We start from the raw sequence: 27,386 nt of genomic DNA on the forward strand, positions 1-27,386 counted from the left end.
ATTATAGTCGTATGGATGGGTCATGATCTGTGCGCTGAGAAATTTCCTCCTTTTTGTGACCAGTCATTTTCACCTCTGCTCTTACTTTGAAATATGGATTGTATTGAGGTGGTAAAACCTATTTTAAGTAGGATTGTCTTTTTAAGCGTATAGAACACTGTGGGTATGGCAAGAATTGATAAAACACTTGGTAGGAAATTTCACTTCTAGGTAGGAAATTTTAAGGTTGGATTTCCCTGGACACCCTGGGATAAGATCCAGGTGGATATGGCAGTGCTAATAGTTTTCTTTGGACCTGCGAAAAACCATGATTTTGGAGTCAAGAGGAGGAATTTCCTCTTTTAAAAAAATGCATTTGTCCCGACATGCACTTATTTGCAAGTCTGATAGCTCAATCCCTAATGGGCTCTGTGTTATTATGGAAATCTGAAAAAAAACAAAGCAAAATATTGTCCATTCGAACAATTGTTATACTAGGCCTATAAGCGGGTTCGGGTGTGAAATCTGCATACATGTACACGTCGATTTGTCCCTGTCATTATACTGACAGTGAGAAACTAGATGTGTGGTGGAACGAATAGATGCGGTTTCTCGCTCTCCAGAAGTTAGGGAGCTAGAGTATCAATGATACTTTATCATCTCAATTGCTGTAAATTGTTAATGAAGATGATGATGATAATAATAATATATGGTTTTTATACAGTGCCTTACCCCGTATATCAACAAGCTCAAAGGTCTGAACAATAACGTGGCAACTTTTACTCAACCATACAACCACTCAAACATGGAATATAAAACAAAGCAATATAATTCTACAGTGCTATATATATTAAAAAGAAACGTTTTAAGATAATTTTTAAAAAGAAAACTGCATCATTACTGTCTCTGATATAACGTGTAATGGAGTTCCAGATAAGGGGTGCTGAATATTCAAACGCATGATCGCCAATTCTGTGAGTCATTATTGGCTTCACAAGTATGTGATTATCAGACTTTGATCTCAGATTTCTGACTGGGACGTAGAATTTAAGCATGTCATTATTGTATCCAGACCACTCAGAGTGCAGTGATTTAAAAACGATACTACAGATCTTATATTCTATATATTTCTCAATGGAACGCCAGTGGAGTTCTCTTAGCAAACCCGAGGTTAATGCAATAGAGATGTTGCTAATAGACAGTGAGGGTGATCTATATTACCTTTCCATGTGCTCGAGGTCATTGGTCACATTGCAAAATGTGCTCAAAGTGACCCACATATGAAAAGTATTCACAGCTTTCGAAATAACTAACATCACGATTGGTAATTTTGTTCAGCTTGACACATGGGTATGTTTACAACTGTCAAACAAAGTAGCGTGTTTACATTTGTTAAGAAATATCCAATCGCGTACAGCAACATATCATGTGATTGATGTCTTGGTTGGACGAAGACATTAATATAGATCGCTCCCATTGCTTACGCATTCCTTTGGTTTATTGTTTTAAGAGATAGCCAGTTGGGTGATAAAGAAAAGGTCCTTGAGAGGCTTTAGGCCAGTGGAGCCAGAGTTTATCCCAGTTTCTTTAGCTTGAAACGGGCAATAGCAATTGCTTGTTACCCTTTGGATAGGACACTAGTCTATCGCAAAGTACTTTTCGTCAGATCTAACAGACCCGGCTACCCATTTACTGCTTGGTAATCAGGGGGAATTGTAAAAAAATTCTTGACTGTACCCGGAATTAATCTTGATCCCTTTGTGTGTGACAAGTTCTTTCAAAAGTCTCTCAATTAGACTTTAGACCTTTAAGGTTATGCTTAGTTTTGTGCTTTGGGACGATTCATCGAATAGGCAGAACAGTTGGATTGTTTTACTTGCCATCATATCTCTCCATGATAAACAGACTTGCCTCTTATACTAATTTAATGAGTATAGATAGAATGAAGTTGATGTCACTCTGGTCTTTGTTATTGTTTTTTTTTTTTTTTTTTTTTTTTTTTGCCATCCAAGTTTATGAGTAATTCTCACTAAACTGTATATATTAACCAAGACTATAAACGTCCATGGTTACACATAGTTTTGTGTGTGTTGGTCCGTTGTATTTCTGGATGGCAATGTTGTGAGTTTCTTAGCCAAGCGCACACCATCTATATCAGATCTTTTTGAAGCCACCAATATTATTGTGTTGTTTTTTTCTTGAAGATTATGATTTTTTTCCAGTTTAAAGCCCTACTACTGATATGATATCAGGGTGGGGTTCCTTACCTCCCATAGTGGGCAGGGAGGTACATATTGTGTCTTCTATCCCATATGTCTGTTTTCCAACATGCTTTCTGTCTTTGTCTTGGAATGAGATTACTTGGTTTTGTCCTGGCCCTGGCTGGGAGGGAAACAGTCAAATGTATAGTTAGTTTTGGGAGATGACATTTTTTCCCTTGTAAATTATCTCTTTGAGTACTGTATTATGTTTCGTTTATGTATTATATATGATTTGTAAACATTTGAGTGTATTCCTCTTATTAGTATTAGGTTCCTGTGCTTTTGTCTGGATGAGACTTTTAGCTGATCCCAGACTAAGTACATTGATTGATGGTATGCTCTTGGAATCTACATCTGATCCATTTTTGTTCCCAGTTCCCCATTGTCTGCATTTCTTTTGGGTGCTTTAATTGTAATTCTAGAACTTTTTACTATCCCATTTTCTTCCTTTTTACTGGCGCTGATATGACCTAAATGTGTTGCAAGGGCCGTGAAACCCTTAAAAACAACAAACATACTTTCTGTTCTTTATCTAAGTGTGTTCCATTGATAATGGATAAAATCAAATGTGCTTCGAGTCCATCAATTTCTCTTATCCGGTGGTGTGGGATTTATCAGGATTCCCTTGTAACTTATTTATAGTTCATCTCACCCTAATACCACTGGGTGGGGTCTTTTGACCTCCAAAGGTGCCTAATACCACTGGGTGGGGTCTTTTGACCTCCCATGGTGTCTGTCTTTGCTTTGTCTTTGGATGAGATTAAAAGGTTTTGTCTCGGCCTATGGAGTCATCTTCTTAGCTCTTTGTCATAGATTTTAGACAGCCATTCTGGTGATTGCTGCTCACTAAATTGTATAAATCAGACGAAATGTGAAAGGTTACCACATAGTTTTGTGTGTTGGTACAAAAAGGTGATAATCTCTCTCCGTTTCCTGTGTGTTGTTTGTACGTGACATTAGATCCGGATGTTGCGAGGTTTTCTTTTTCAGCTAAACGAATAGCGTCAAATTAATCTATTGCGAGTTCCTTCGGTCACCGACCACACTCATCCTCTCTGGGTGGGGTTCCTGATCTCTCAGGGTGGGCAGGGAGGTACTTCTATCCCCCTATATCTGTTTTCCAAGTTGCTTTCTGTCTTTGTCTTGGAATGAGATTACTTGGTTTTGCTGGGCCCTTTCCAGATAGCTTAGCTGGGATGGAAACAGTCAAATGTATAGTTAGAGTTTTGGGAGATACATTTGAATGCGGTCCTCTTAGCGTGGACCTGTGCTTGTGTCTGGATGAGACTTTTAGGTGATCTCAAACTAATTACTTTGATGGTATCCTCTTTGAATCTACTCGTACATCTGTTTCTTATTTGAACCAATTCCCCTTTGTCTTGCCTTTTCTTGGGTGCTTTAATTGTAATTCTGGAACTTTTTACTATCATATTTTCTTCCTTTTTACTGGCACTGATATGACCTAAATGTGTTGCAAGCGCCGTAAAACCTTTAAAAACAAAACCAAACACTCATCCTCCCGTGACTAGGATTGATTTAAAAGTCGTTTCGAAGACGACGCTTTTGCTGAGTGGCGACCTTGACCTCCCGTGGTGGGCAGGAGGTCACACTGTGTCTTCAATCCCCTTGTATCTGTTTTCTTCCGAGTTGCTTTCTGTCTTTGTCTTAGAATTGGGATTAGTCGGTTTTGTCCTGGCCCTGGCCGGAGTCCTTGACCGGGAGGGAAACAGTCAGGTGTATAGTTTTAGTTTTGGGAGATGATATTTTTTCCTATGTAAATCATCTCTTTGTTGTGTACTATTACATTTATTATTTTGTTATATAAATATCGGTTTCTAAACATTTGAGTGTAATCCTCTTAGTGGGGACCAGTGTTTGTGTCTGGATGTGACTCTTAGGTGATCTCAAACTAAATACTTTGATAGTGTGCTCTTGGAATCTACATCTGTTCTCTATTTGAACCCTTCCCTTTTGTCTTAGTTTTTTTTTCTCGTGTGCATTGAAATTGTAAATCTCGAATCTTTTACTTTCCCATTTTCTTCCTTTTCGCCGACACTGAAATGGCCTGAATGTGTAGCAAGCGCCGTAAAACCCTTCAGTTGCTTTTGGACTGGACGAGTCCCGCTCTGAGCGGTGCAGAGTTGGAGTCTTTAGAAAAGTCGTTTAACTCCACATTCTCTCACCGCACTGAGGTGTTAAATGGGTACCAGGCTGGTAACAGCTTGGACCATCGAGAAAGAAAAAAAGTACCTATGTAGCGCTGTACAGGTGTCATGTCTCGTAGCTGTTGGCTTTGGGACATCTTGTAAACTGCTTTGAGCCCTTTATAGTGCTAAACAAAAGCTCTTTTTTATCTTTCCTTTTTCCCCCTCTAGACGACGTGGGCTTGTTGTAATAGAAATTCAAAACAACAAAATATTGCCCATTTTACAACACACTAGCCCATAACTGCTTTGGGTGTCAGACCTGCATATAGATGATGTGCACGTCGCCTCAAGGTGATCGACGACAATTTGAAATTACAATTTTTTTTACATCTCAGCGAGAAGCATTTTTAACTAAGGTCATAATTTTATATTTATTTATCTTTGCTCAGTCCTAATAATGAACTTAACAATTCCTTCAATTTTTCTTCATTTCAGACCGCCCTGGGTATAGAGGTCAGTAACCTTTGACCCCGTGACCCCGTGTGTGTGTGTGATTGTGCGCGCGTGTCTCTTCGGAAGACACACGACGACTACTCATCCATCAGTCCATCCATCCACTCGTTCACCCAGTCCATCCATCCATCCATTCTTCCCAACCAACTCGAGACCATCATCATCCGTAGGTTACGCCATCGATCGACTAGCCTCGCCTAACGACAAGAGTAGCCGCCCTCTACTACTCCCCCTCTTCCCCTCACCCTCCTGCTCCCTTGTTCGTCCTTGACCTCGCGCAACCAGCGCCGTTCATTCATCGTCTCGGCCAGCTTCGTCTACCACTAACCATCGTGCCTTTCCGGCAATTTACGGAAACGATCGTCGGTTCGTCGTCGTCGTCGTCTGCTACGGACTGGCCGCTGCCTGAGTGACTGGCAGTGTTGAGAATTTTTTATTGGAATCCAGTGTGTGCGTGTGTGCGATTTGGAATTCTGATTCATCCTCTGTGTGTGTGTGTTTTTTTATTTTTTTATTTTTTTGTTCCTCCCTCCCAGTAGTTTTCTCATTTTATCGATTTTTCTTCGGAGAGGAGAGTCGTTCGCTGTGTGTCTTCTTATTCTGTGTGGAGTTTTGGAATTGTTACCATTGGTAGTGCGTGCGTCTGCCGCTACCCTACGCAACTTCAATCATGGCGTGCTGTTTATCGGATGACATGAAAGAACAGAAGAGGATAAACCAGGAGATAGAAAGACAGCTGAAGAAAGATAAGAGCAACGCGCGGAAGGAACTGAAGCTTTTATTGCTTGGTGAGTACTTCTTACACAGTACCTTACTGTTAGTGCGGACTTACCGCTCAAATCATGGCCATGGCACATGTCATAGTCATGTTCATGTTGTTTATTTTGATGATACGATGACGATGATGATGACATAATGATCGTCATTTAAGTCAATTCATCCATTTTCAATCTTGCACTGCGCTCTCAAGGTTAGGCTAATTCGGTGACCAATAAATACAATACTGCACACCACACTCTATGGCATAGTTCCCCTCTCCCGTCCCCACCCCCCCCCCCTCTCTCTCTCTCTCTCTCTCTCTCTCTCTCTCTCTCTCTCTCTCTCTCTCTTCATGTTTCTCCTCTGCCTTTTTTTATCTCCATTTTTTAAAGATAGAGTGTTAGATTTATATTCAAATTCAAATTGTCCTTGTGTGCTGTACTTGTGTAATGTACATCGGCGTCGCATTTTTTTTACATTTGAATATTAATGAATTCTGTTCTAATGCTCACCAACTGCCGTTGAAATAGTGGGTTAGTCTCTTCTTTAAACAGTTTCGTAAGCTTAAGTGAAGGTTCCAGTTCTTCTTGCCTGTTGTAGGTTTGAGAGGCCATCCTTTTTATTATCCTGTATTTAATTTGGACTCTTCTTCCCCCCCCGCATGTTCTCTCTCCTTCCACCCATTCTTTCGCTGTACTCAAATGTAAAATGAGTACTGTCAGCTAACAGCATTGTTACAATTGAAAAAAATTATTTTGTAAAACATCATCTCATCCTACATATTTGTTGTTGTTGTTGGCTTATGATCCCTTGTAAATTTATTTTAGCACGTTTAATGTATAAATTGCAATATATATATATATATATATATGTATTAATACCGGATAGGGAGACTTTTGGTACCCCTATTAGTTCATTTTACAGTACTTTACCAATAGGGAGACCAAAATCCGGTCCCCCTATTGATTTGACCTCTAGCACATTCACTTTTCTATTTTTAGTTTAAGGTTGTCAACCCAACCGTCAAGGATATATAATTGTAAATCATAGTATTGAAGTTATTTGTTAAACACCACAGTAAGAAGAGTTATGCCTAAATTTTCACGTTGGTCAATAAGGTGACCGCCTGAAAAAAGTACAATAGGGGTACCAGTGTTTTCATCGATATATTTCAATAGTGAGGCAATATATCTTTCCGAAATTTTCTCTAAAATTCTAGAGCATTATATGGATTTTTATAGTAATGAAAACCTAATATAAAATTGTGTGAAAGTTGATGAACTGAGGAATGAACAAGATATACGAATTATAATCTATTTTTAGAAACAGATTTATCGAATCTTGGTCCGGATTCTTATCTTGGTGACAAGAGACAAGCAAACATAGTAACTCTTTTTTTCGTGAAACGTATGTTTAGTCAATTTCGCGCATAAAGAGGCACTCGGCACTCACTCACTCTGCAAGTCGGTAGTAGGTGGTTATCAGTTATCAGCTCGGCCTTTAGTTCTTAGTCAAACGCTTCATCAAACCCATTATTGAGTAGCATGTTGATGCCTGATGCCAGTTGAAGCCATCTCGACGTCGTGAAATGGAGCATCTTCTGTCATAGCAGTAGAATCGTCAGATGCCGCATTTAAATCCTCCATTCCAGGCGTTGCTGTTGCCATATCGATCTTCGAAATGATTTGGTCTAGACGTCAAGTTGACCCGTTCTATGTCTGAAGAGATTTTAAAGTGCAATACCTAACATTATAACTTGATCTACAAAAGAGTCTTTTTAAATGAACCGCTGTGTTTCTATATTTTTCAAGAACCAAGGATATCTGATAACCACTGACTACTGACTTACAAAGAGAGTGGCCGACGGACGTCCTCTCTATAGCCGCAAGTATTTTTTCGTCACTTGCTGAGTTCCAAACTAGACGTCTATGGCATCGTGGGGTAAATTGATGCTGGAGGCATCATTGAAGAGACACCGAGATAATTATAATGGTAAGTTATTGGCCATTCTTATTACATCACAGTTGATTTAAGATTTTCAATAGGGTAGACATCACACACCGATTGATGATTGTCACTTGTCAGTCAGTCATTTGGAAGTGGAGTCAGATAATTCGGGAACTTCTGTAGACTGTAGATTCACACTAGTGAGTAAGATCTGTCGTTTACTACTAATACTACTACTACTACCACTACTACTTTTAGTTTTAGCGCTATCCAACTCAACACTTCTCGTGTTTATTTTATTTTGGCAAAACTAGAATGGATTTTTGAAAAGAATATAAAATAATTTAAACTTAAACCTGTCTTTGCATCTTGCTTTATGCATACAGTATGCCATATCACAGCCATCACAAAATCATAGTTTAATGTTGAGAATATGCTATTTCTTTTGTAACTTCAGATCAGAGAGATTTGAGCTTTAAAAATCCTGAAAAATGTCTTGCTGTCAATCCAGACAACCCTTTTGATGTGATCTATGATGTTAATGGTAAGAATGTAATTTGATGAGGAAATGAATAACATTTAGGTACACATAGTTTGCTTTTTTTTTTTTTTTTTGAGTCATGATGTGTAATACTATTACAGTCCACTCCGGATAATTGCAACTCATTTAATCGCAACTTTCGGTTAATCACAATATTTCCTAAGCAATGGAAATAATTCTATATAAAAGTCACTGGTTAATTGCAACAAACTTCGGTTTTTTAAAAAGTGGTAAATTCAAGAAATCAAACAGTATATCATGATTAAATTTCATCATGGATGAAATCGTGACAGGTTGAAGAATCGAGAGTGAGCAGGATTTAATGCTACAGTAGTGTGTCACCACTCTGTTAGAGTCGAAAGAGGGCGGGGCTCTGCAGTATGGGTTTGTGACGTCATCGGTGGCCATTAAATAGAAGAGGGGTGGGGCTGGTCATAATCTTGACAACAGGTTATAAATGACAGTTATAAAGAGAGACTGAGCGATATCCTTTGTTTTAGGATTAACAACTGTGCATTGTGACCAATGAGTTTGGTGAGAGCTTATTGTCTCTCATTAAGGCTAATCTCTTTAACTCTGACAAATGTTGAATTGTTGAGAAAAAAGATTGAAACTTCTTCCAATCTGAATAAGATATCGGCTTGCTTCATAGCTGCTTTTGGTTGACAAATCTACACGGGGCTGCCATATGGTTTTTGTTTCAATCAAATTGCTCTATATGTGGTTGACTAAGAATATTATTTACTGGTTTGAGTTGACAATAAATGTGTAAAATGTTGAAATAGTGGACAGGAAACTGAATTTCGGTTAATCCCAACATTTTCGATGATCCCAAGGTATTGCGATTATCCTAAGTGGACTGTACCTGAATCTTGAACGAAAAACTATCATATGGATATGATTATAGACAGATTGGTTTCTGGAATTATATTTCCGTCCTCCCTTGCCAACTCTGACGTTCTTGAAATTTAAAAGAAAATAGCCAGAAGGTTTCGGACTTAATTTTCTTTTTTTTCCAAAGGACAATAGTCATAAGGTAAATAATTTTTTAAAAATCCTTTTACAGCATAAGATGGCATGATTTTATGTTTAAGAGTTTAGAGAAAAACTTGCACATGATAGTCTTCAGCTTTTTTTTGTTGTTTTTATTTTCTATATAGACTCCAACTCAGAGCCTGAAAGTGATGCAGAACAAAGTTCCATATCACATGATTCATTTGTGGTAAGTATGTACATTAAAATAAAATCATAACATTTGTATAGCGTTTATCCATAGTTGGCACCATGCTCAAAATGCTTCACATCACCATATTTTGTGGTGGACAAAACACATTTGCCACAAAAAATGAGACCTGCAGTCTGTTAAGCGCAATACAATATTTCAGGACAAGGACAACACTGTTTTACACCAGTGAGATCTCCTAGTTTTTTGTTGTTAAAAATTTTTCTTTGCAGTGGACTTCGCCAACAATAACACTATTTTAAACCTTCCTCGTTATATTTTGAAGTGATATTCATTGATGAGCCATTCACATTTGAAGTCGTTTGTTTTTTATTTGACAAAATGTGAAAATGATGCGTTTCCAGGAAAAATTAAAATAGCTTCTGTTGGGATTATACTTTTGATCTCGCATTTTGTCCAAATTCTCTTGCATCGTAATGTTTATCAACTTTTTTTGTTAACTATATTGCAGTTGCAAGGTTAGGAAGTTCATATTGTTGCAATGACAACCGTTTATATGTCCAGAATCGTAGTGATATAAAAAATTGTTTTGTAGTTGTTGGTCCTGGTGTAGGATTTAAAGAGTTGGTTAAAAACGGTTTACTGAAACCCTGGTTGGTGTATCTATATTTATCCAAGCACAGTTGAACATATTAAATACTTAGACAATATGTCTGCCTTTCTCAACTCTTTTTTATTATACTTGCATTATTAACCAGCTAATTGTTTAGTTGGATTATTAAACAATGGCTCTTCATGTTTATTGTCAACATGAATAAATTGATTGATCTGTCATCTTTTCCACAAAATATACAGGGTCCCGATTTTGTTGCTGACTCCGAGTCTGATTCCTCTACGTACTCTGTGAGGTACCCAATGCTGAGTACATCATTGTCTCTGGAACCTAGTGCTCATTCCCCAACTCAGTCAGAGCCTCATCCACAACTATCACAGACTGAACCTCGTTGCCAGTCTGGGACCCAGGTTCAACCCGAATGCTATACACTTGCAAACCAACGTGTTACGTGCAATGGTGAGTCATTTTTTTGTCATTCTTCTCCTTTGATATTTGTGGGATCAATTTTAATTTACCCATTCCTTTTAAAAGAAAACTTCCACCCCCTCCATGGTGCTGCATTTGTGTTATTGCATTTTTTTCTGTTTTGGCAGTGCTGCGTCGCAAAATACGCTACCATTTACATAACAAGCACAAATCCAAATTTGATAGGGTGGACATCTTAGAATCTGAAACCCCAATGTGTGAGTGATATCAGTGAAACCAGCCATAAAAATGTTCATGTTTATTTTATTGGGGTTTTTTTTGTCTGTAATAGACTTAAATTGCTTGTATTGTAAGTGTTAAAATGGTTTTTTTGTTACAACCCATCTATATATTAAAACTGTTTCTTTGTATTTCTATGATGCTTAAGGCTTTTTTTCACAGACCAGCTGGAAACTTAACGAGAATCAGAGTAGATAACATTTTTATTAATCTTGCAACCTAAACAGTATATGATGATTGGGAGCATTTAAAGAAAAGCACATTTTCTTTTTAATTTGTCGGTACTAAAATTATACTTTGATAATGTCTGCTGTGCTACAAACCCTTTTGACTTCCAGGTTCAATATTTTTCTTTATTCTAAAATTCTTGGGTGTCCTTTCAATGACAACTGAGATCATTAAAATTCAGCTCACAACATGATGTGTGTAGATTTGATGAAAACATATGTTCGAGTTGAGAAGCAGTGTTCACGAACTTGCTGATCGTTTTTACTAGCATTTATTTTCCTAACTTACCTGTGTCAATTAACAAAGGCAAGACTCAAATATTTTCTATCTGAACAGTGTGTTTGTTATTGAAATATTTCCGGCATATACATGTCATATTTCATTCCACAAAATATAAATCAGGATTAAGTTGTCTGGGCATCAGCATCGTTCAGGCAGTTGGGGGGAAGTCTTTAAGGAATTAATGAAGCCGATGCTCAACCGGTCTGGAGGACGTTTGATTGATGTCGGCTGTTTGTTCTGCCAGCCGGTGATGTTTTCTCACTCCCTCAATGACAAAGAAAGTCATTGTTATGACTATGAACTATAGTCTATTATTACTTTTGTTACTATATTAATTGTTACTTATTGCCGCTACTGTTATTATTATTATTATTATTATTATTATTATTATTATTATTATTATTATTATTATTATTATTATTATTATGATATTGCCTTCATTGCATTCTATTACTATTATTGATATAATTAATTTCTGATTGTTGTAAATAATTTATGTGAATTGAATTTTGTCGATTGGCCAAGGGCCTACAATAAACTTAAATGAAATGTTAGTCTTTGGATAGGACTTGGGTCTATTCTTGATTGCTTTTCCGCATGGGTCGAGTGAAGCATTTGGAGTAAATTTTGTTGCTCAACGTAAAAAACATGACGCTTACCATTCCGCTGATACTGATCCCTCCAAGGGGTGGTTGGGGAAAAACCTAAAATTCTTTTGACATTCTGTCTGATTTTTCGCTGAAACAACAAAGGACAATCTATGTATTCAGATGAGACTTCAATGTGTTACTATTCCGATTTATGTTCATATTTTGATTATAATGAAGAGGGAACCCTGAACCCAGTGAAGTGGGTGGATTGATCTATTTATTTCTATTTCAAAACAAAAATATGGCGTCTTTTCACTGGATTTGTTATGTGGCAGAGGTCTCCACAAATCTAACATACCTCTTCCAAAGGAATAGATGGTAGAAAAGTATATAACAAGAAGGAATTATGACAGTTACTTGTCCAGGCCTTAAATATTTGGAATGCTATTCCTCTCTATCGCTGTCATGTAGCTGATGTGCATACGATCTGTCTATTGATTTATTTTCATAGTTCATAGCATGATGTGCTTTATTTTCTTCTTTTTTTTCCCAGAGAAATACAAAAAGCCAAGGAGACCCTGTCCATACTGTGGACAGTTGCAAACAAAACTCTCAAGGCATTTGATGAGGAAACACAAAGATGAGACAGAAGTTACAGAGGCCATGAAACAGCCTGTAAAGGAAAGGGATAGAACAATGGAGAATCTCAAGAAAAAGGGCATTTTTTATTCAAACACTAGAAACAATTCAATAGTTATGCGTGAGAGAGCACAAGGGTCACATGAAGTTGTTATGTGTGCTGGCTGTAAGGGGTTTTACTCTGGACGAAGGGTTTATGAACACAAAAAGAAATGTAGTACTGAGCATGCTCTGTGTACTGGGGTTGTAAAATTTTATCCCGTGGCTCCCAATGCAAGTAAAGAAATAAAGGAGAATATTCTTGACAAATTTCGGAATGATGAAGTGGGAAATTTGTGTCGATCAGACAAAGCTATAGTATTGTTAGGAACAAAATTGTGGAGTAAAAGTTCAAAGAAGGAGAGAAAAGTTATAATGAGTGATTTACGCATCTTAGGAAATTTGATTTTAAAAACTAGGAAGAGAACAAATCAACCTTCTTTCTCTGGAGAGGACGTGGTGAAGCGTTGTAACTTTAATGAAATATCGCAAACCATTTCTGAAATGACTTTGAAAGAGGATGGGACATTGAAAGCAGGCTTGAAGCTTTCAATTGGATTTATATTGAAAAAGTTAATTAATTTCTTAAAAGGGGAATATATAATGCAAAACAAAATGGAAGAATCCGCAGAGATAGATTTGTTCAAAGCTGTCCTGGATTATAATTGGGATAGTATTTTTTTTACAGCCAGAGTTCAATGTGAAGCAAAGAGAACAAATTTGAGAAAACCCAAAGAGATGCCATTAGAGAATGATATAAAGAAGCTACGGCAATTTATTACTGAAGAGATGGTCCGTATTTGTGAGGATGATTATCAATTATTTGATTCACATATGTTTGTTAGGCTTCGCAATGTCATCGTAGCTAGGCTTACAATGTTTAATGCGAGGAGAGGCGGAGAACCCGCAAGGATGTTGTTAAAAGACTGGAATGATGCAGATTCAGGTGTATGGGTTGATCCCCAGCTTGTACAACATGTCACTGATCCTCTGGAAAAAGCGTTACTTGAGAAGTATAAGCTGGCCTATCAGTCTGGAAAGGGAAGCAAGATGTTGGTCCCTGTGTTGATACCCAATGACACAATTCAGCCTTTAAGGAAACTTGCACAGGAGCGTAAAGCTGTTGATATTTCAGACAACCCATTTCTTTTTCCAAATACAGGAATATCCAAAGATCATGTAAGTGGTTACATTGCCATCAAATATGTCACTTCCTTAGTAAAGGATTTAGAGAAACCCCAGTTGTTAATAGCTGATAAATTCAGGCACCGAGCTTCGACATTATTTGCCTTACTTGATGTCCCACAACACGAGAGATGTCTTCTATCGACATATGGGACACAGTGAATCAATCAATCAAAACATTTATCAGTGTCCACTTGCAATACGAGAAATAACAGAAGTTGGTCATTTTTTGGGTCAAATTGATAACTCAGCATCGGTCACTGGGGAAGGAAATTGTAACATTGAAACAAATGACTTTGTAGTGAATAGAGACTCAAATGCAAATTTTGGAACATCCATAGTAACAGCTGCAAATCAAGAAGAAATATTTGATGGTGAAGCAGGAGTGCCAAATCAGCTTACGTGTTCTTCAAAACAAACTGAACCCAAGAGGAATTCAAGCAAAAATCGGAGATACATGTCATGGTCAGATGAGGATACAGATAGAGTCAAGTCATATTTTAAAAACTTTGTCGAAGATGTTTCAGCACATGGTTCAAGGGGATCATTACCTAGAAAGTCTGAAATTATTCTGTTCTTAAAACACCACAGGGTATTTTCACAAAAAGGAATCCCTGAAGGTACACTAATTAGTTTGGTGAAGACAAAGATTTTTAATGAAAGAAATAAATATAGAAGGGAAAGAGCGTTTCAATCGGTGTAATGACAATCATGAATTTGATTTGTATTACATTCATTGTATTGTATAGTGTTATTGACATATTTTGGGGGTTTACAAAAACGTTTTATCTTTATATAGTACAATCTGTTCATCATTGCAATATCCTTTTTTATATTATATGAACATTCATTTGCTCAGCTTGAGAGACAAATGCTTTGTAGAACCATAGCTGTCAACCGTTCTGTTAAAAACGGATTTGTTCCGTATTTGACTTCCTGAGTCAGTAAGTGCTTATTTTTAGTTCAAAATCCGTATTTTGTAATTTTTGACTAATTTGTGGTAAAAAAGCCATGTGAGCCTAATGAATTATTATTATTGATCCATTATTATTACTATTACTACTACTACTATTGTTGTTATTATTATTATCATTATTATTGGTGTCCAGTGAGAGCATAATCTCCATTTGTGTAGCTCTTTAATTTGAATTATGCCTCTATCATAAATGATTTTCAACAATTAAAAAAGTTCCATTCGTTTATATGACGCCTGTATTTTACTCAAACCTTTCATAATGTATTGGAGATTTGCATAGGATATGGATGTTAGCCTCGATATACTTTGAATATTCTAAGACAGTATTGATACTTTCACTATTTGTTACAAATATTATTTTAATTAAGAATAAAATTAAATCCACCTTTTTGATTGGAAGGTATTCAATAAGAAAATCAATTGCTTATATTGATTAAAGATGACAATGATTATTTCCCTTTATTAATTTATGAAATATATAAATTTAATCCCTTTAAAAACATCTTCATCTGATTTTAATTTTTTTTTTTTCAAGCAAGCTTTTGTAACGGTTTAGGTTCAAGAAAAATAAGTATACTCCATTTTTAGGTGTGTTTATCTTGTCAAAGTAAAGAAGTAGGAATTCTCTAATATTTAGAGGTGCATTTTACTATAACTACTATTATAGTATACTACTTACAGACCATTATGTTGCATGAAAGAAAACATATATGCAATCGTCTACTTTTTATCTGAACTCACCTAATTTTTACCCCAAAACGCCCTCTCAAGTGATGTACCAGGTTGGTAGTTATGCATTTCTAACCATCTTAAGTTATTTCATTTATTTTACAATTGTGCTTCTTGTGTATTGGTCCTTATCAAAGTTGAGGCAGTTGAATTCTTTCTTTATATTGTCCGTTCTGAATTTTGATCTCATTGTGGAAAGCTCCCATAGCGGGCAGGGAGGTACACACTGTGTCTTCTATCCCCTTATATCTGTTTTCCAACATGCTTTCAGTCTTTGTCTTGGAATGAGATTACTTGTTTTTTTCCTGGCCCTCGCCGGAGTCCTAGCTGGGAGGGAAGCAGTCAAATGCATATTTATTGTTTTGGGAGATGATATTTTTTTCCTTGTAAATCATCTCTCTGTTATGTATTATTACTATATTTGTTATTTTTTAATGTATAATGTAAGCATTTGAGTGTGTTCCTCTTTGTTGGATTTTGTTCTTGTGTCCGGATAAGACTTATAGGTGATCTCAAACTAAGTACATTGGTGATACGCTCTTGGAATCTACATCTGATCCCTATTTGTTCCCAGTTCCCCTATGTCTTACTTTCTCTTGGATGCTTCAACTGTAATTCTAGAACTTTTTACTATCCAATTTTCTTCCTTTTTACTGGCGCTGATATAACCTAAATGTGTTGCAAGCGCCGTAAAACCCTTAAAAACAAAACAACAATCATTGTGGAAAGTGTCATTTTAACGATTCAAATGTGCTGGTACTAAACCCGATAATTGAGCAACATTTGGACTAGCCTCTGTCATCTCAAACTTGTTAGTGTTAGTAATAGTAATTAAAAAGGCTGACTTTTATATGTTGCGATTCGATGAAGGGGGGGGGGGGGGGGGGGGGGCTTCGGCACACATCGTCCCTCATCCCGGGCCAAATGAGCGTTCCTTATTTTATTTTTGAAAAGTTGGCAGCTATGTAGAACTATCTGAAAGAATCAGATATGGCAGAATAAAAAGTCTTTCTACTAACCCTAACTTAATTGGCCAATGTAGCTTTATGTTCAGCATTTTCTAGATACCTAATGTAAAATTTCACTATTCTTTTTATGATAATTTTAAGAGTTGCAATCTTTAGAGGCGACTGTCAAGAAATGACACCTCTGTGCATTTAATTTCATTCTTTCTTTATCCCCTCATCCTTAATCAGAATAATAATAATTAATAATGAAAAAAAATGCAGCAACGACAGCTTAGAACGGCATAAAGTGCTTAAGAATTATTTTTTTTTGCATTAAACTTTATTCAAACGATTTTCAACACTTTTGCTTCACAGTTTATGCTTTTTAACAAATGCAATTAAGCAACTTACCAGCAACAACATATTGGTTTGTTATCATTTGAGGGTTTTATCAGTAAAACTGTTTCTATCCTTTTATGTTGCACTGTACACATAGCAAACTTCATGCTTTTATTTGGTGACCAAAGACTTATGTGATACAGTGGATGAATGTTTGTGATGGCTTTTGGAACTGAAATAAACCTGCAATATGATTTGTAGACTTCTATCGTTATGTATCATTTTTCGGTCAAATGTAAATGTAATTTTACACGAGCTTGATGTATCATAAAACCCACAATGAGCTCAACGTGCAGCTGGTAGTACATTTATATGGACACGAACAGAACAACGTTGTTACAATTCAGTAACGTACTCCAATTAACACAAGTGAGACTGTAAATGAGACTTTTACAATGACTCTGCATCGCCACAAATATAGATTCGAACCCTGGCAACTCGGGCGTCAGACGAACTGTCTACCACGAAACCAAAGCAAGCATTGTGCAAGTTAAAGTGAATGAGATGTTGATTGAAGCCGTTCATTGTGTCCATCAGATCTGCTGTCCTATCCATCCAACTCCATTCACTGGGTGGGGTTCCCGACTTCCCATAATGGGCAGGGACGTACTCGTTGCGTCTTCTATCCCCCTATGTCTGTTTTCCAACTTGTTTTCTGTCTTTGTCTCGGGATGGGATTACTTGGTTTTGTCCAGGACCTGGCTGGGAGGGAAACAGTCAAATGTATAGTTCGAGTTTTGGGAGATTATATTTTTCCCTTGTAAATCATCTGTCTGTTATGCTCTTTATTGTTTTGTTTACATATTATTTATGCTTTGTAAACATTTGAGTGTATCCCTCTTTGTTGGGACCTGTGCTTGTGTCTGAATGAGACGTTTAGGTGATCTCAAACTAAGTACTTTGATAGTGGGCTCTTGGAATCTACTGTTTCCTATTTGAAACAAATCCCCTTTGCCTTACTTTTTCTTGGGTGCTCTAATTGTAGTTCCAGAACTTTTTACTATCCCATTTTCTTCCTTTTTACTGGCGCTGATATGACCTTAATGTGTTGCAAGCGCCGTAAAACCCTTAAAAACAAAACAAAACAAACCAAGTCCATTCAGTGGTATACAACAACAACAAATAAACTCCTCTGCCTGGTCCCTTCTATCTCTGATCTTAACCTGGGTCGTCAGGTTTCTAAAGGGGTCGGGGACTGCAAAAACAATGGCGCACGGAGCAACTGGGAATATTTTTTGCCGTGTTTGAGTCCCAGGTTATTTCCCTGAGCGCCCCTTCTGAGGGATGGACCTTCCCAGGAGTTAGTAAATGCGTTGCTCGGCCACTTCACTCTACGCACACTGGGACTGGGATAAGCTTCGACACTATGGCCATGAAGCTCTTAATCTTAAGGACTTACTTTATTTTAGACAATTTGGTGGTAGCTCACTTGAAAATGCACTCTTAGGTATACACATATATAAACATATACTGGGCTCCCTAAAAGGGTTTTTTAATGTGGTCTCCCTAAAAACATGTTTTTACCAAATGTCTCCTTAAAGCTACAGAAACACTTAGTAAAACATTAGGGGGACCGAGTAATTTTCTATATACCATTGTGATCATCAAGCATCAGAATTGTGTTCATAAATCATTGTAGGGAATCAAACTATACTCATTTGAACAAAGATTGAACAGTTTAATCAATTTGAACAAGACATATGCTTGGTCCTCCAATTGGTGCATTTCACAGTGGTCACCTTAATAGTGGATTGATACTTATATATATATATATATAATATATATATATATATATATATATATATATATATATATATATATATATATATATATAATAGAAATTTATTGTCCATAGAAATGGAAATTGATTTTGGTTCACATTGATGCCAATATGAAATACAATTAATTATGGTATAGTGTGCATATACACGTACACACCCCATATTGACATAGGCTTAGATACACATGCACACACAACTACACACACACATATGCAATTGACTCTCTTGAATATAACTCATCACTCACGTGGATACAAACATTACTTCACAGCAGGGAAGCAAACATGAATAGATACTAACAAAAACAAGTCAAGTCCCTCTTTTGATTGCATACAATTCTCTCACCACACTCAGGTTCAGATGTATTCTTGGCCAGTTAAAGCGTTGTTTTTGTTTTAAAAAAAAAATGCTGTTAGATTGGGACCCCATGTAAAAGCGTGTTGAATATTATCTTTTATATAAAATCTCACTTCATTTAATTAATTCTTTCTTTAAAATGAAAAATAATGAGGCTTACACAGGTGGTGTTAAGTAGAAATGTTTTGAAAAATAAAGATAACATTCATTGTAATGGTAAAAGTCAAAAGTAATACTTTGCTGATAGAAGCTGTGAACTGTAAATAATAATAAACACAAATTATTATAACAGTAACAGCTTCATAAAAAAAATTAATAAAAAAGGAAGAAAATATACCACACACACTTACTTACTTAATTATCCGAACCAGCGACCACCTGAGCTCTAGCCCTTCGGTCTTGTGCCATGACGTAGAAGTTAGGCGTCTTTTGTAGTTGTTCCAGGTGACTATAAATATACCACACACACAAAATGTACCAGTCTCAAAACCATTCTTCGGCCAACAACAAAGAAAACAATGGAAACATAAGTACATTAGTGTAATTATGTTGACATGTTTTGTTTTTTTTAATTTTTATTATCGGTTAATGGAGTGTTTTGAGCCTGAAATGTTCCATGTTTGGTGTTTTTTTTTTTTTTTTTGTTTTTTGTTTGTTTGTTTTTTGTTTTAAAGTTTGAGGCTGTTGTATTCAAATTTGTTTTTGTTTTTTTTTTAAATGGTCGTCTTTTCGAGCCATTCGGCCCATGGAGTCAGAGTTATCCTGGTTTCAATAGCGTCAACCGGACAATAGCAATCCTCGTTGTGTCAGATTTAAAAAAATTTAAAATTTTTTTTATGCGCACTCTCCCTCCGCCCCAACCGCTTCATGCCTCTTCCACTGCCTGGCCATAAGGCAATGATAGCTTGCTATCGTTTGGATTGGACGCTGGTCTATCGCAAAGTACTTTCCACCAGATCTAACAGGTCCATCTACCCAATCACTGCTGGGTGGACAGGGGGGGGGGGGGTCAGAGAGAAATCTCGACTGCACCCGGGATCAATCTTGGTCCCTTTGTGAAGTGGGTGCTCTACCATCTGAGCTATCCGTGCCTCCAATTTTGTTGATTACTTTGTTGTAATTGTACAGGTAGGGATAGGCAACGATTTGATAAGCAAGTTGTTACATTATTATTTTCAGTGCAACAACACGACACGACGTTGTTTTATCATCTTATCAAAGAGTTAGTGGCTATTGTACTAACAGTTTTGAATGAAACGCTATCAATGAATTGACAGGGTAGGAGGTTGGTTTGTCGCTTTCATAGCTGAACTAGTAGAACTTGCATTCCACATGGTGCAAAAAGGCTTGGTTTGACTCCTCATTGTGTCAGATTAAATAATTTTAAAATATTTTTTTATGCACACACACACACACCCCGCGCCCCACCCGCGTCATGCCTCTTCCACTGCCTGGCCATAAGGCAATGGTTGGATAGATGGGTCTAAAATTATATCAATCAGTATTGGGTATTCTGCTATAAATTAGCATTTTACTGAAAGAAAGGAAATATGGGAAATAAACCAAAATAAATATCACGGCTTCAAAAGAGAGCAAATTAGTAAACACGGAATGTTTCAGACTCAAAACCCTTCTTCAGCCAACAAAAAAATCCCCAAAACAATTGAACGTAAATCTGTCTTGGTTTTTAAGTAATGTGTGTTTTTTTTTAGTTTTATTGTTTTTAGTTCAAGGTTGTCAATTTTACATATATTTCGGAATAAGGTTTATTGTATTATAAACCCTAAGTATATTTTCCAATCCCTTGCTAAGCGGGGAGAAGTAAGTACATAATGTCTTTCTACTGGAGATCAGAACTCAGTAAGGGTCAATGCATTTGCGTTCAGTAAATTTTTACCTCCTGAATTGGCAACTCCATTTGTTCTTTTGGCCGAAGAAGGATTTTGAGGCTGAAACGTTCCGCGTTTGGCGATTTGCTCTCTTTTGAAGCTGTTATATATATTTTTGTTTACTACTTTTTTTTTTTTTTTTTTTTCTTCAGTCCACAGCTTCTAGCAGCTTAGTATCACAAAGGTATGGGAGAACTGTTTCACCAGTCATAGTCCGATAGTGAAAACCGCTAGGATCTCATTGTTTAAAAAAAAAATTAACTTTTACATAGTCCAATATCCACTGAACGTGCTCAGAGAGCTTTACAAAGGGTCCCTGACAAACAGCGACACGTAACATGTACAATGAGACATGACACCTGTTCTGTTAGGCGGTATTACTATTTTTTTCCAACAGAGACAGCGGTCAATTTACAACTGAGATCGGTGAGAGAATGTGAGTAAAGAGTCTTTTTCCAACGACTCAACTATGCGTTGAGCGAGGCTCGAACCCAGGGCTCTTACGAGTGCAAATACTCCGACCTCAAACTAATAATGCAAACCGTCCTCAATGACAATAATATTAAACGAAGCCCGTGATTGGTTTAGATTTGCGTTTGTGACATTTATTAGATTTTTGGACCGACGGGAAACAACCTTGGGAGAACTCTCCAAGGTTCTGTTACGAAATACAAAATAGGACATTTCCAAAGAAAAGTTGGATATTTATTGGCAAGAATCACTTTTATGTAATTTGTTTAATCGTTTTTTTGTTTTTTTTTTGTTTTTAAATCACAAACAGCACTGATGTGTACTTATTTGCAGGTCTGAAAACCCAAATTGTTTTATGGTCTCATTGTTGACATGGAAATATACTCTCAAATCAACGCAAAATACAACAATATCCAGAAAGGGGGCCCATTATAATTATAATTGCATCCAGTCATCCAGTTGTCAAACCCCGGAAATACGTACACATTGAACAGCACCCATTTGTTGTGTTTAAAAGATACTTACTTACTTACTTATCCGAATCAGCGACCACCTGAGCTCTAGCCCTTCAGTCTTGTGCCGTGACGTAGAAGTTAGACGTCTTTTGTAGTTGTTCAGTTGTTCCAGGTGACTATAAAGTGTGTTACTGATGCTTGGATTTGGTGGGAGAAATGTGCATCTCAGGTCTTCAAGAGGTTGACATTCAAGCAAGTGGTGTGTTACTGTTTCATTGGGGTGTTGACATAGGGGGCAGGAAGGGGATGTGTCTTTTGTAATTTTGCTTAAATGCTTGTTGAGCGGTATGTGTTGTGTTCTTAGTTGAAAGATGATGCTTTGCTTGTGTTTAAAAGATAAAACCCTCTTATCAAGACACTTTAACAAGATACCACCCAACATCCTGATTACAGCAATCCGTCAATCACGAGTTCAAATTATTATTTTTTTTTTTTTTTTTTTTTTAACAATCAGTTAATCGGATATTATATTTGACATGGGAGTTGAATTTTGACACACAAACAACCTCTACAAGTTGTTAATGGATTGAATCATTATCTACTTTTATTTGCAGGTCTGATGCCCCTAATTATTACATTACATACCTGCCAACCCTTCCGTTCGGCTATGTGGTCTTGTGGTATGACACTCGCTTTCGGATTGGAAGGTCCTGGGTTCGAGCCTCGCTCGACGCATTATAATTGAGTCCTTGGCAATGACTCTTTACTCGCATTCTCTCACCGTACTCGGGTGTAAAATTGGTACCCGGCTGTCAACCGTGTTGTCTCTGTCGGAAAAATATTGTTATATCGCCTAACAGGCGTCATGTCTCGTTCTAATTGATTCGTGTCGCTGTTTGTCAGGGACCCTTTGTAAAGCTCTCTGAGCACGTTCAGTGGATATTGCACTATGTAAAAGTTAATTTTTTTTTTTTAAACAATGAGACCCTAGCGGTTTTCACTATCGGACTATGACTCGTGAAACAGTTCTCCCATACTGTTGTGTATATTACGCTATATAAAAGCTCTAGTTTTTTTTTTTTTTAATTTTGACGGAATCATTCCTATTTCCACTCTTCCGCCAGTGTCTCTATACTTCTGATTTTCAATAATAATGATAATTGGTAAGAAGAAAATAAAAGGGGGTGGGTTGGGGGTGGGGGGTTGGGGGTGTATAAAGGTGATTTTTTAAAAAATGATTGCCTACAGGGAGCCAAGTAAGAAAATTAATTGCACTCCGTTCCCCTTTCCATTCCATTCCATTACCTAATACATCTGATGTAGTTTTGCCAGCTGACCAGAAGACTGTTTACTGTTTATGTGTTAGTTGACAAATGTGGTGGTCATTTTGATACAAAATTATCCGTTGGTAACAAATTCCTATTTTTTTTTTGGTCTCAAATTCCTATTTTCGGACATTCTGATTCCACTTTTAGAATGTTAAGGGTTGGCATGTCTGTTATTATTATTATTATTATTATTATTATTATTATTATTATTATTATTATTATTATTATTATTATTATTATTATTATTATTATTATTATTATTATTATTATTATTATTATCCATCGTTGTAATGGATTGGAAATACTCTTAAACACGGCAAAATATCGTCCAATAGATAGATCGAAGCTGACGTCACTCAAGCCTTTGTTATTGTCTTTTGCCATCCGCGTTTGTGAGTGATTCTCACTAAACTGTATTAAAAAGACTATAAATGTTTAAGATTACACATAGTTTTGTGTGTTGGTTCGTTATACTTCTGGATGGCAATGTTATGAGTTTCTTAGTTTTGTGTGTTGGTTCGTTATACTTCTGGATGGCAATGGTATTAGTTTCTTAGTTTTGTGTGTTGGTTCGTTATACTTCTGGATGGCAATGGTATTAGTTTCTTAGTTTTGTGTGTTGGTTCGTTATACTTCTGGATGGCAATGTTATGAGTTACTTAGTTTTTTGTGTTGGTTCGTTATACTTCTGGATGGCAATGTTATGAGTTTCTTAGTTTTGTGTGTTGGTTCGTTATACTTCTGGATGGCAATGTTATTAGTTTCTTAGCCAAGCGCACACTATCTATACACAACAATGTGGAATCAAGCGTATATATATTTTTTTAAAAACAGCTATCAGACCTGCTAATGTGTGACCCACCGCAGGCTTGCCAACCAGTATGATTTCTCATATTTTCATACCTGTCGAATCTTATGAATTTTTCGTAATTTTACTATTTTTAGACAAATTTCATGGCCAAATACGAAATTTCATGGAAAATTATGAATTTTTAATTCTTAGTAATACTTTAAAAGAAACCCCCAAAAAAAACCAAAATAAAACTTGAACTTTTATATAGCACATTATCTACTAAACGTGCTCAAAGCTCAAAGGGTCGCCAGCCAACAGCAACACTTAACATTAACATGTAGGACGAGACATGACGTCTGTTAGGCGATATTTCAATTTTTTCCCCGACAAAGACAACACTGTTAACGGCCAAGTACTCATTTTATACCTGAGTACTGTGATAGTATGTGAGCCTTTTCCAAGGACTCAACTATGTGCCAAGTGAGGCTCGAACCTAGAACCTTCCAATCTGAAAGTGAGTGCCATACCACTAGATCACGTAACTGTACAGGCATAGAAAATGATGGGTGACAAATTAAAGAAGCCAAATTTTCTTTTATTGACTGATATAAGATATCACAGTGACTCTTCTTTAAGACATTGAGGGCGAGATGTATATTTATTTGCTAATAATATGCAGGATGTTCCAAAAAAAGCAAATGTCTACACATGAAGAATAATTGTAACCGTAGAATTTGATAAAGTTTAAATATTTTTTGATTAACTCACTCAACCCGAACACCGACTATATCCGTAGTTTACCCGGGTTACTTTTACGCTGTGCCTATTTATTACATCTGAGACAAATCATAGGCGTAGTATCAAAGCAAGTGTTTTTAGTTTTTACATGTTAATGATAGTTGAATAAAACTATCTATGCACATGATCATTTTGAATACATTTTTTTCCAATTTTGAAAAGTAGCAAAAATCTCTAGGATTGAGTGAGTTAAAAATATATGCAAGTATCAATTTAATTTTATTGTTTTTCACCGCATTATTTTTAACTTCATTTTAAAATAATAATTGCATTTTATTGAATCCCATATTTACAACTATTTTCATGTGTATACATTTTTTTTTGGGACACCCTGTGTTGTATATATGCACAAAGCAAGCATGTTTGGTTGATACAGATCCTACCGACTGTATTTCAGATTAAAAAAAAAAAATTAGAATTTTACTATTTACCTTTAGGTAGGTATACTATTTACTACTACTACTACTACTACTACTACTACTACTACTACTACTACTACTACTACTACTACTACTACTACTACTACTACTACTACTACTACTACTACTACTCTCTCCCTCTCTCTCTCTCTCTCTCTCTCTCTCTCTCTCTCTCTCTCTCTCTCTCTCTCTCTCTCTCTCTCTCTCTTCCATGACTGGGTGGGGTTCCTGCCTCCCATAGTGGGCAGGGAGGTACATACTGTGTCTTTTATCCCCCTATATCTGTTTTCCAATATGCTTTCTGTCTTTGTCTTGGAATGAGATTACTTGGTTTTGTCCTGGCCCTGGCCGGATACCTTGACTGGGAGGGAAACAGTCAAATGCATAGTTATTGTTTTGGGAGATGATATTTTTTTCCTTGTAAATCATCTCTCTGTTATGCATTGTATTATGTTTTCTTTATAGTATATACGATTTGTAAAACATTTGAGTGTATTCCTCTTAGTGGGGACCTGTGCTTTTGTCTGGATGAGACTTTTAGGTAATCTCAAACTAAGTGCTTTGATAGTGTGCTCTTGGAATCTACATCTGTTTCCTATTTGAACCAATTCCCCTTTTGTCTTCTCTTTTCTTGGCCACTTTAATTGTATTTCTATAACTTTTTACTATCTTATTTTCTTCCTTTTTACTGGCGCTGATATGACCTAAATGTGTTGCAAGTGCCGTAAAACCCTTAAAAACATAAAACAAACTCTTCCATGAAGAGATAGGCAAGCCAAATTTCTCTCAGCACACAGTGTCAATGTTCTTTTATGAATGAATGACCATTAAATCGAGACCTTTTATATTGAAAAATAAGATTGGCGTACAGCCAGGTAGCTTTGACAAAACCTTTTGACTTGTCGGGTTAGCCCACTTGTCCTTCTTTGAGGGGTCTTTTGACTGAGGGCAGGGAGGCCACGGTTGTTGTGCCTTCTCCGCCCCCCCCCCCCCTATATGTGACCCACCGTATCAAAGCGGTATTATGTCGGGATCCACTTGGTAAGGTAAATTGAATTCATAGCCACAAATATCCAACTTGGGTTTAATTTCTGTACGGTATGCTGGAATATAAAGACTATTTCTTGCATTGCAAAACTTCTAAGCTCCAATTTTTCATCATTCTATCTCTAAATTCACTTTTTGGGGTCTGAATCATCCCGACATAATACAGTTTTGAGACGGAGGGTCACATATTTCCTTCTCCAGGTTGATTTCCGTATTTGTCTTGGAATTAGATTACTCGATTTTGTCCCGGTCCTGGGTGGAGTCCTTAGCTGGGGGAAACCGGTTAAATGTACCAGTAGTAGGTATTCGTTTTGGGAGATGTTCCCCCCCCCCCCCCCTTTGTAAATCGTGACGTGACGTCTGATAACCCAAATTGTTGATTTCTTATTGTTAAATGGAACTACTCTCTCTCTCTCTCTCTCTCTCTCTCTCTCTCTCTCTCTCTCTCTCTCTCTCTCTCTCTCTCTCTCTCTCTCTCTCTCTCTCTCCCCCCCCCCTCCCCTCCCCCCCCCCTCTATCTAACCAACGCAAAATATGTGCACCTAGCTAGATAATAACCCAAACTTTACATCCATTATAGACAGACTAAGATGAGCATTAAATCTGAGTCTTGTTTTACCGACAGACAAAAACAAACAAAAACAAAATAAATAGATATAAGCAGAAAAAAAGAAAGAAAAGAAAGAAAAAAAAAAAAACATTATAAGACTTTTTTACCAAGTTAATCGATACATTGTGATTCAATAATTTTTTAAAGGCAGTTTGCCAACAGAGAACAAATCAAAACGAAGCGTTTTCAGTTAACAAAATCGACATAATCAAATTGCCCATAATAAACAAGAATCAGTTGAATTGGTTATATTATTATATTGTCGATTTGTCAATAGAAAAGATAAATGAAAGAGAACAAAACACACATTCTCATAAGTTGATGATAATGATAGTATGTTCAAGATTACGATGGTGACAGGGTGATGACCAGAAAGGTAATGATGATGGTGATAAAGAGTATTGTCTCTGGAAAGGGGGATAGATTAATTGAACTGTTTATTTATTTATTTATTCAATTCAATTCAATTCAAATATTTATTTATTGTCGGCATTTAAAAAAATATTTCAAAGATAATGTAGTCAGGCTAATAGAAGCCTTTGGCCGACATAGGTTTTAACACATGGTGCATAAAAATACATAGTAATACATTTTCATTTAAAAACATTCTCTCATCAAGATTCCAATCATGACACACAAAGAAAAGTAACATAATATTAATATATATATATATATATATATATATATATATATATATATATATATATATATATATATATATATATATATATATATATATATATATATATATATATACGGTTAGATTAATTACA

General features: G+C 36.4%; 2 protein-coding genes across 3 annotated transcripts in view; both read left to right on the top strand.

The window, feature by feature from the left end:
- LOC144960521 (guanine nucleotide-binding protein G(q) subunit alpha) overlaps positions 1-27,386 on the top strand; it is an 84,411-nt gene that overhangs the window by 22,894 nt on the left and 34,131 nt on the right. For both annotated transcript variants that reach the window (XM_078893707.1, XM_078893708.1), the window contains exon 3: positions 4,883-5,688. In XM_078893707.1, coding sequence (XP_078749833.1) covers positions 5,571-5,688 — 118 coding nt within the window. In that variant the 5' untranslated portion in view covers positions 4,883-5,570. The remainder of the gene's footprint in view (positions 1-4,882; positions 5,689-27,386) is intronic.
- LOC144960524 (uncharacterized) lies at positions 7,071-16,865 on the top strand. The gene is made up of 5 exons (XM_078893711.1): positions 7,071-7,651; positions 8,064-8,150; positions 9,308-9,369; positions 10,186-10,402; positions 12,305-16,865. Exons 1-5 carry the CDS (start codon positions 7,588-7,590, stop codon positions 13,774-13,776), a joined length of 1,902 nt encoding a protein of 633 aa, XP_078749837.1. The 5' UTR covers positions 7,071-7,587; the 3' UTR covers positions 13,777-16,865.

This window comes from Berghia stephanieae, chromosome 15, assembly GCF_034508935.2.
Source record: "Berghia stephanieae isolate SIO BIC M18660-M18661 chromosome 15, UCSD_Bste_1.3, whole genome shotgun sequence".
NCBI classification, from domain to species: domain Eukaryota; kingdom Metazoa; phylum Mollusca; class Gastropoda; order Nudibranchia; family Aeolidiidae; genus Berghia; species Berghia stephanieae.

What these genes read in the sequence shown, in the direction of transcription:
- LOC144960524 (XM_078893711.1), top strand. Translation starts at nt 7,588, where the DNA reads ATGGCATCGTGGGGTAAATTGATGCTGGAGGCATCATTGAAGAGACAC. An exon ending in TGTGATCTATGATGTTAATG is followed by an intron (nt 8,151 to 9,307) that starts GTAAGAATGTAA and finishes TTTTCTATATAG; the next exon opens with ACTCCAACTCAGAGCCTGAA. An exon ending in CCAACGTGTTACGTGCAATG is followed by an intron (nt 10,403 to 12,304) that starts GTGAGTCATTTT and finishes TTTTTTTCCCAG; the next exon opens with AGAAATACAAAAAGCCAAGG.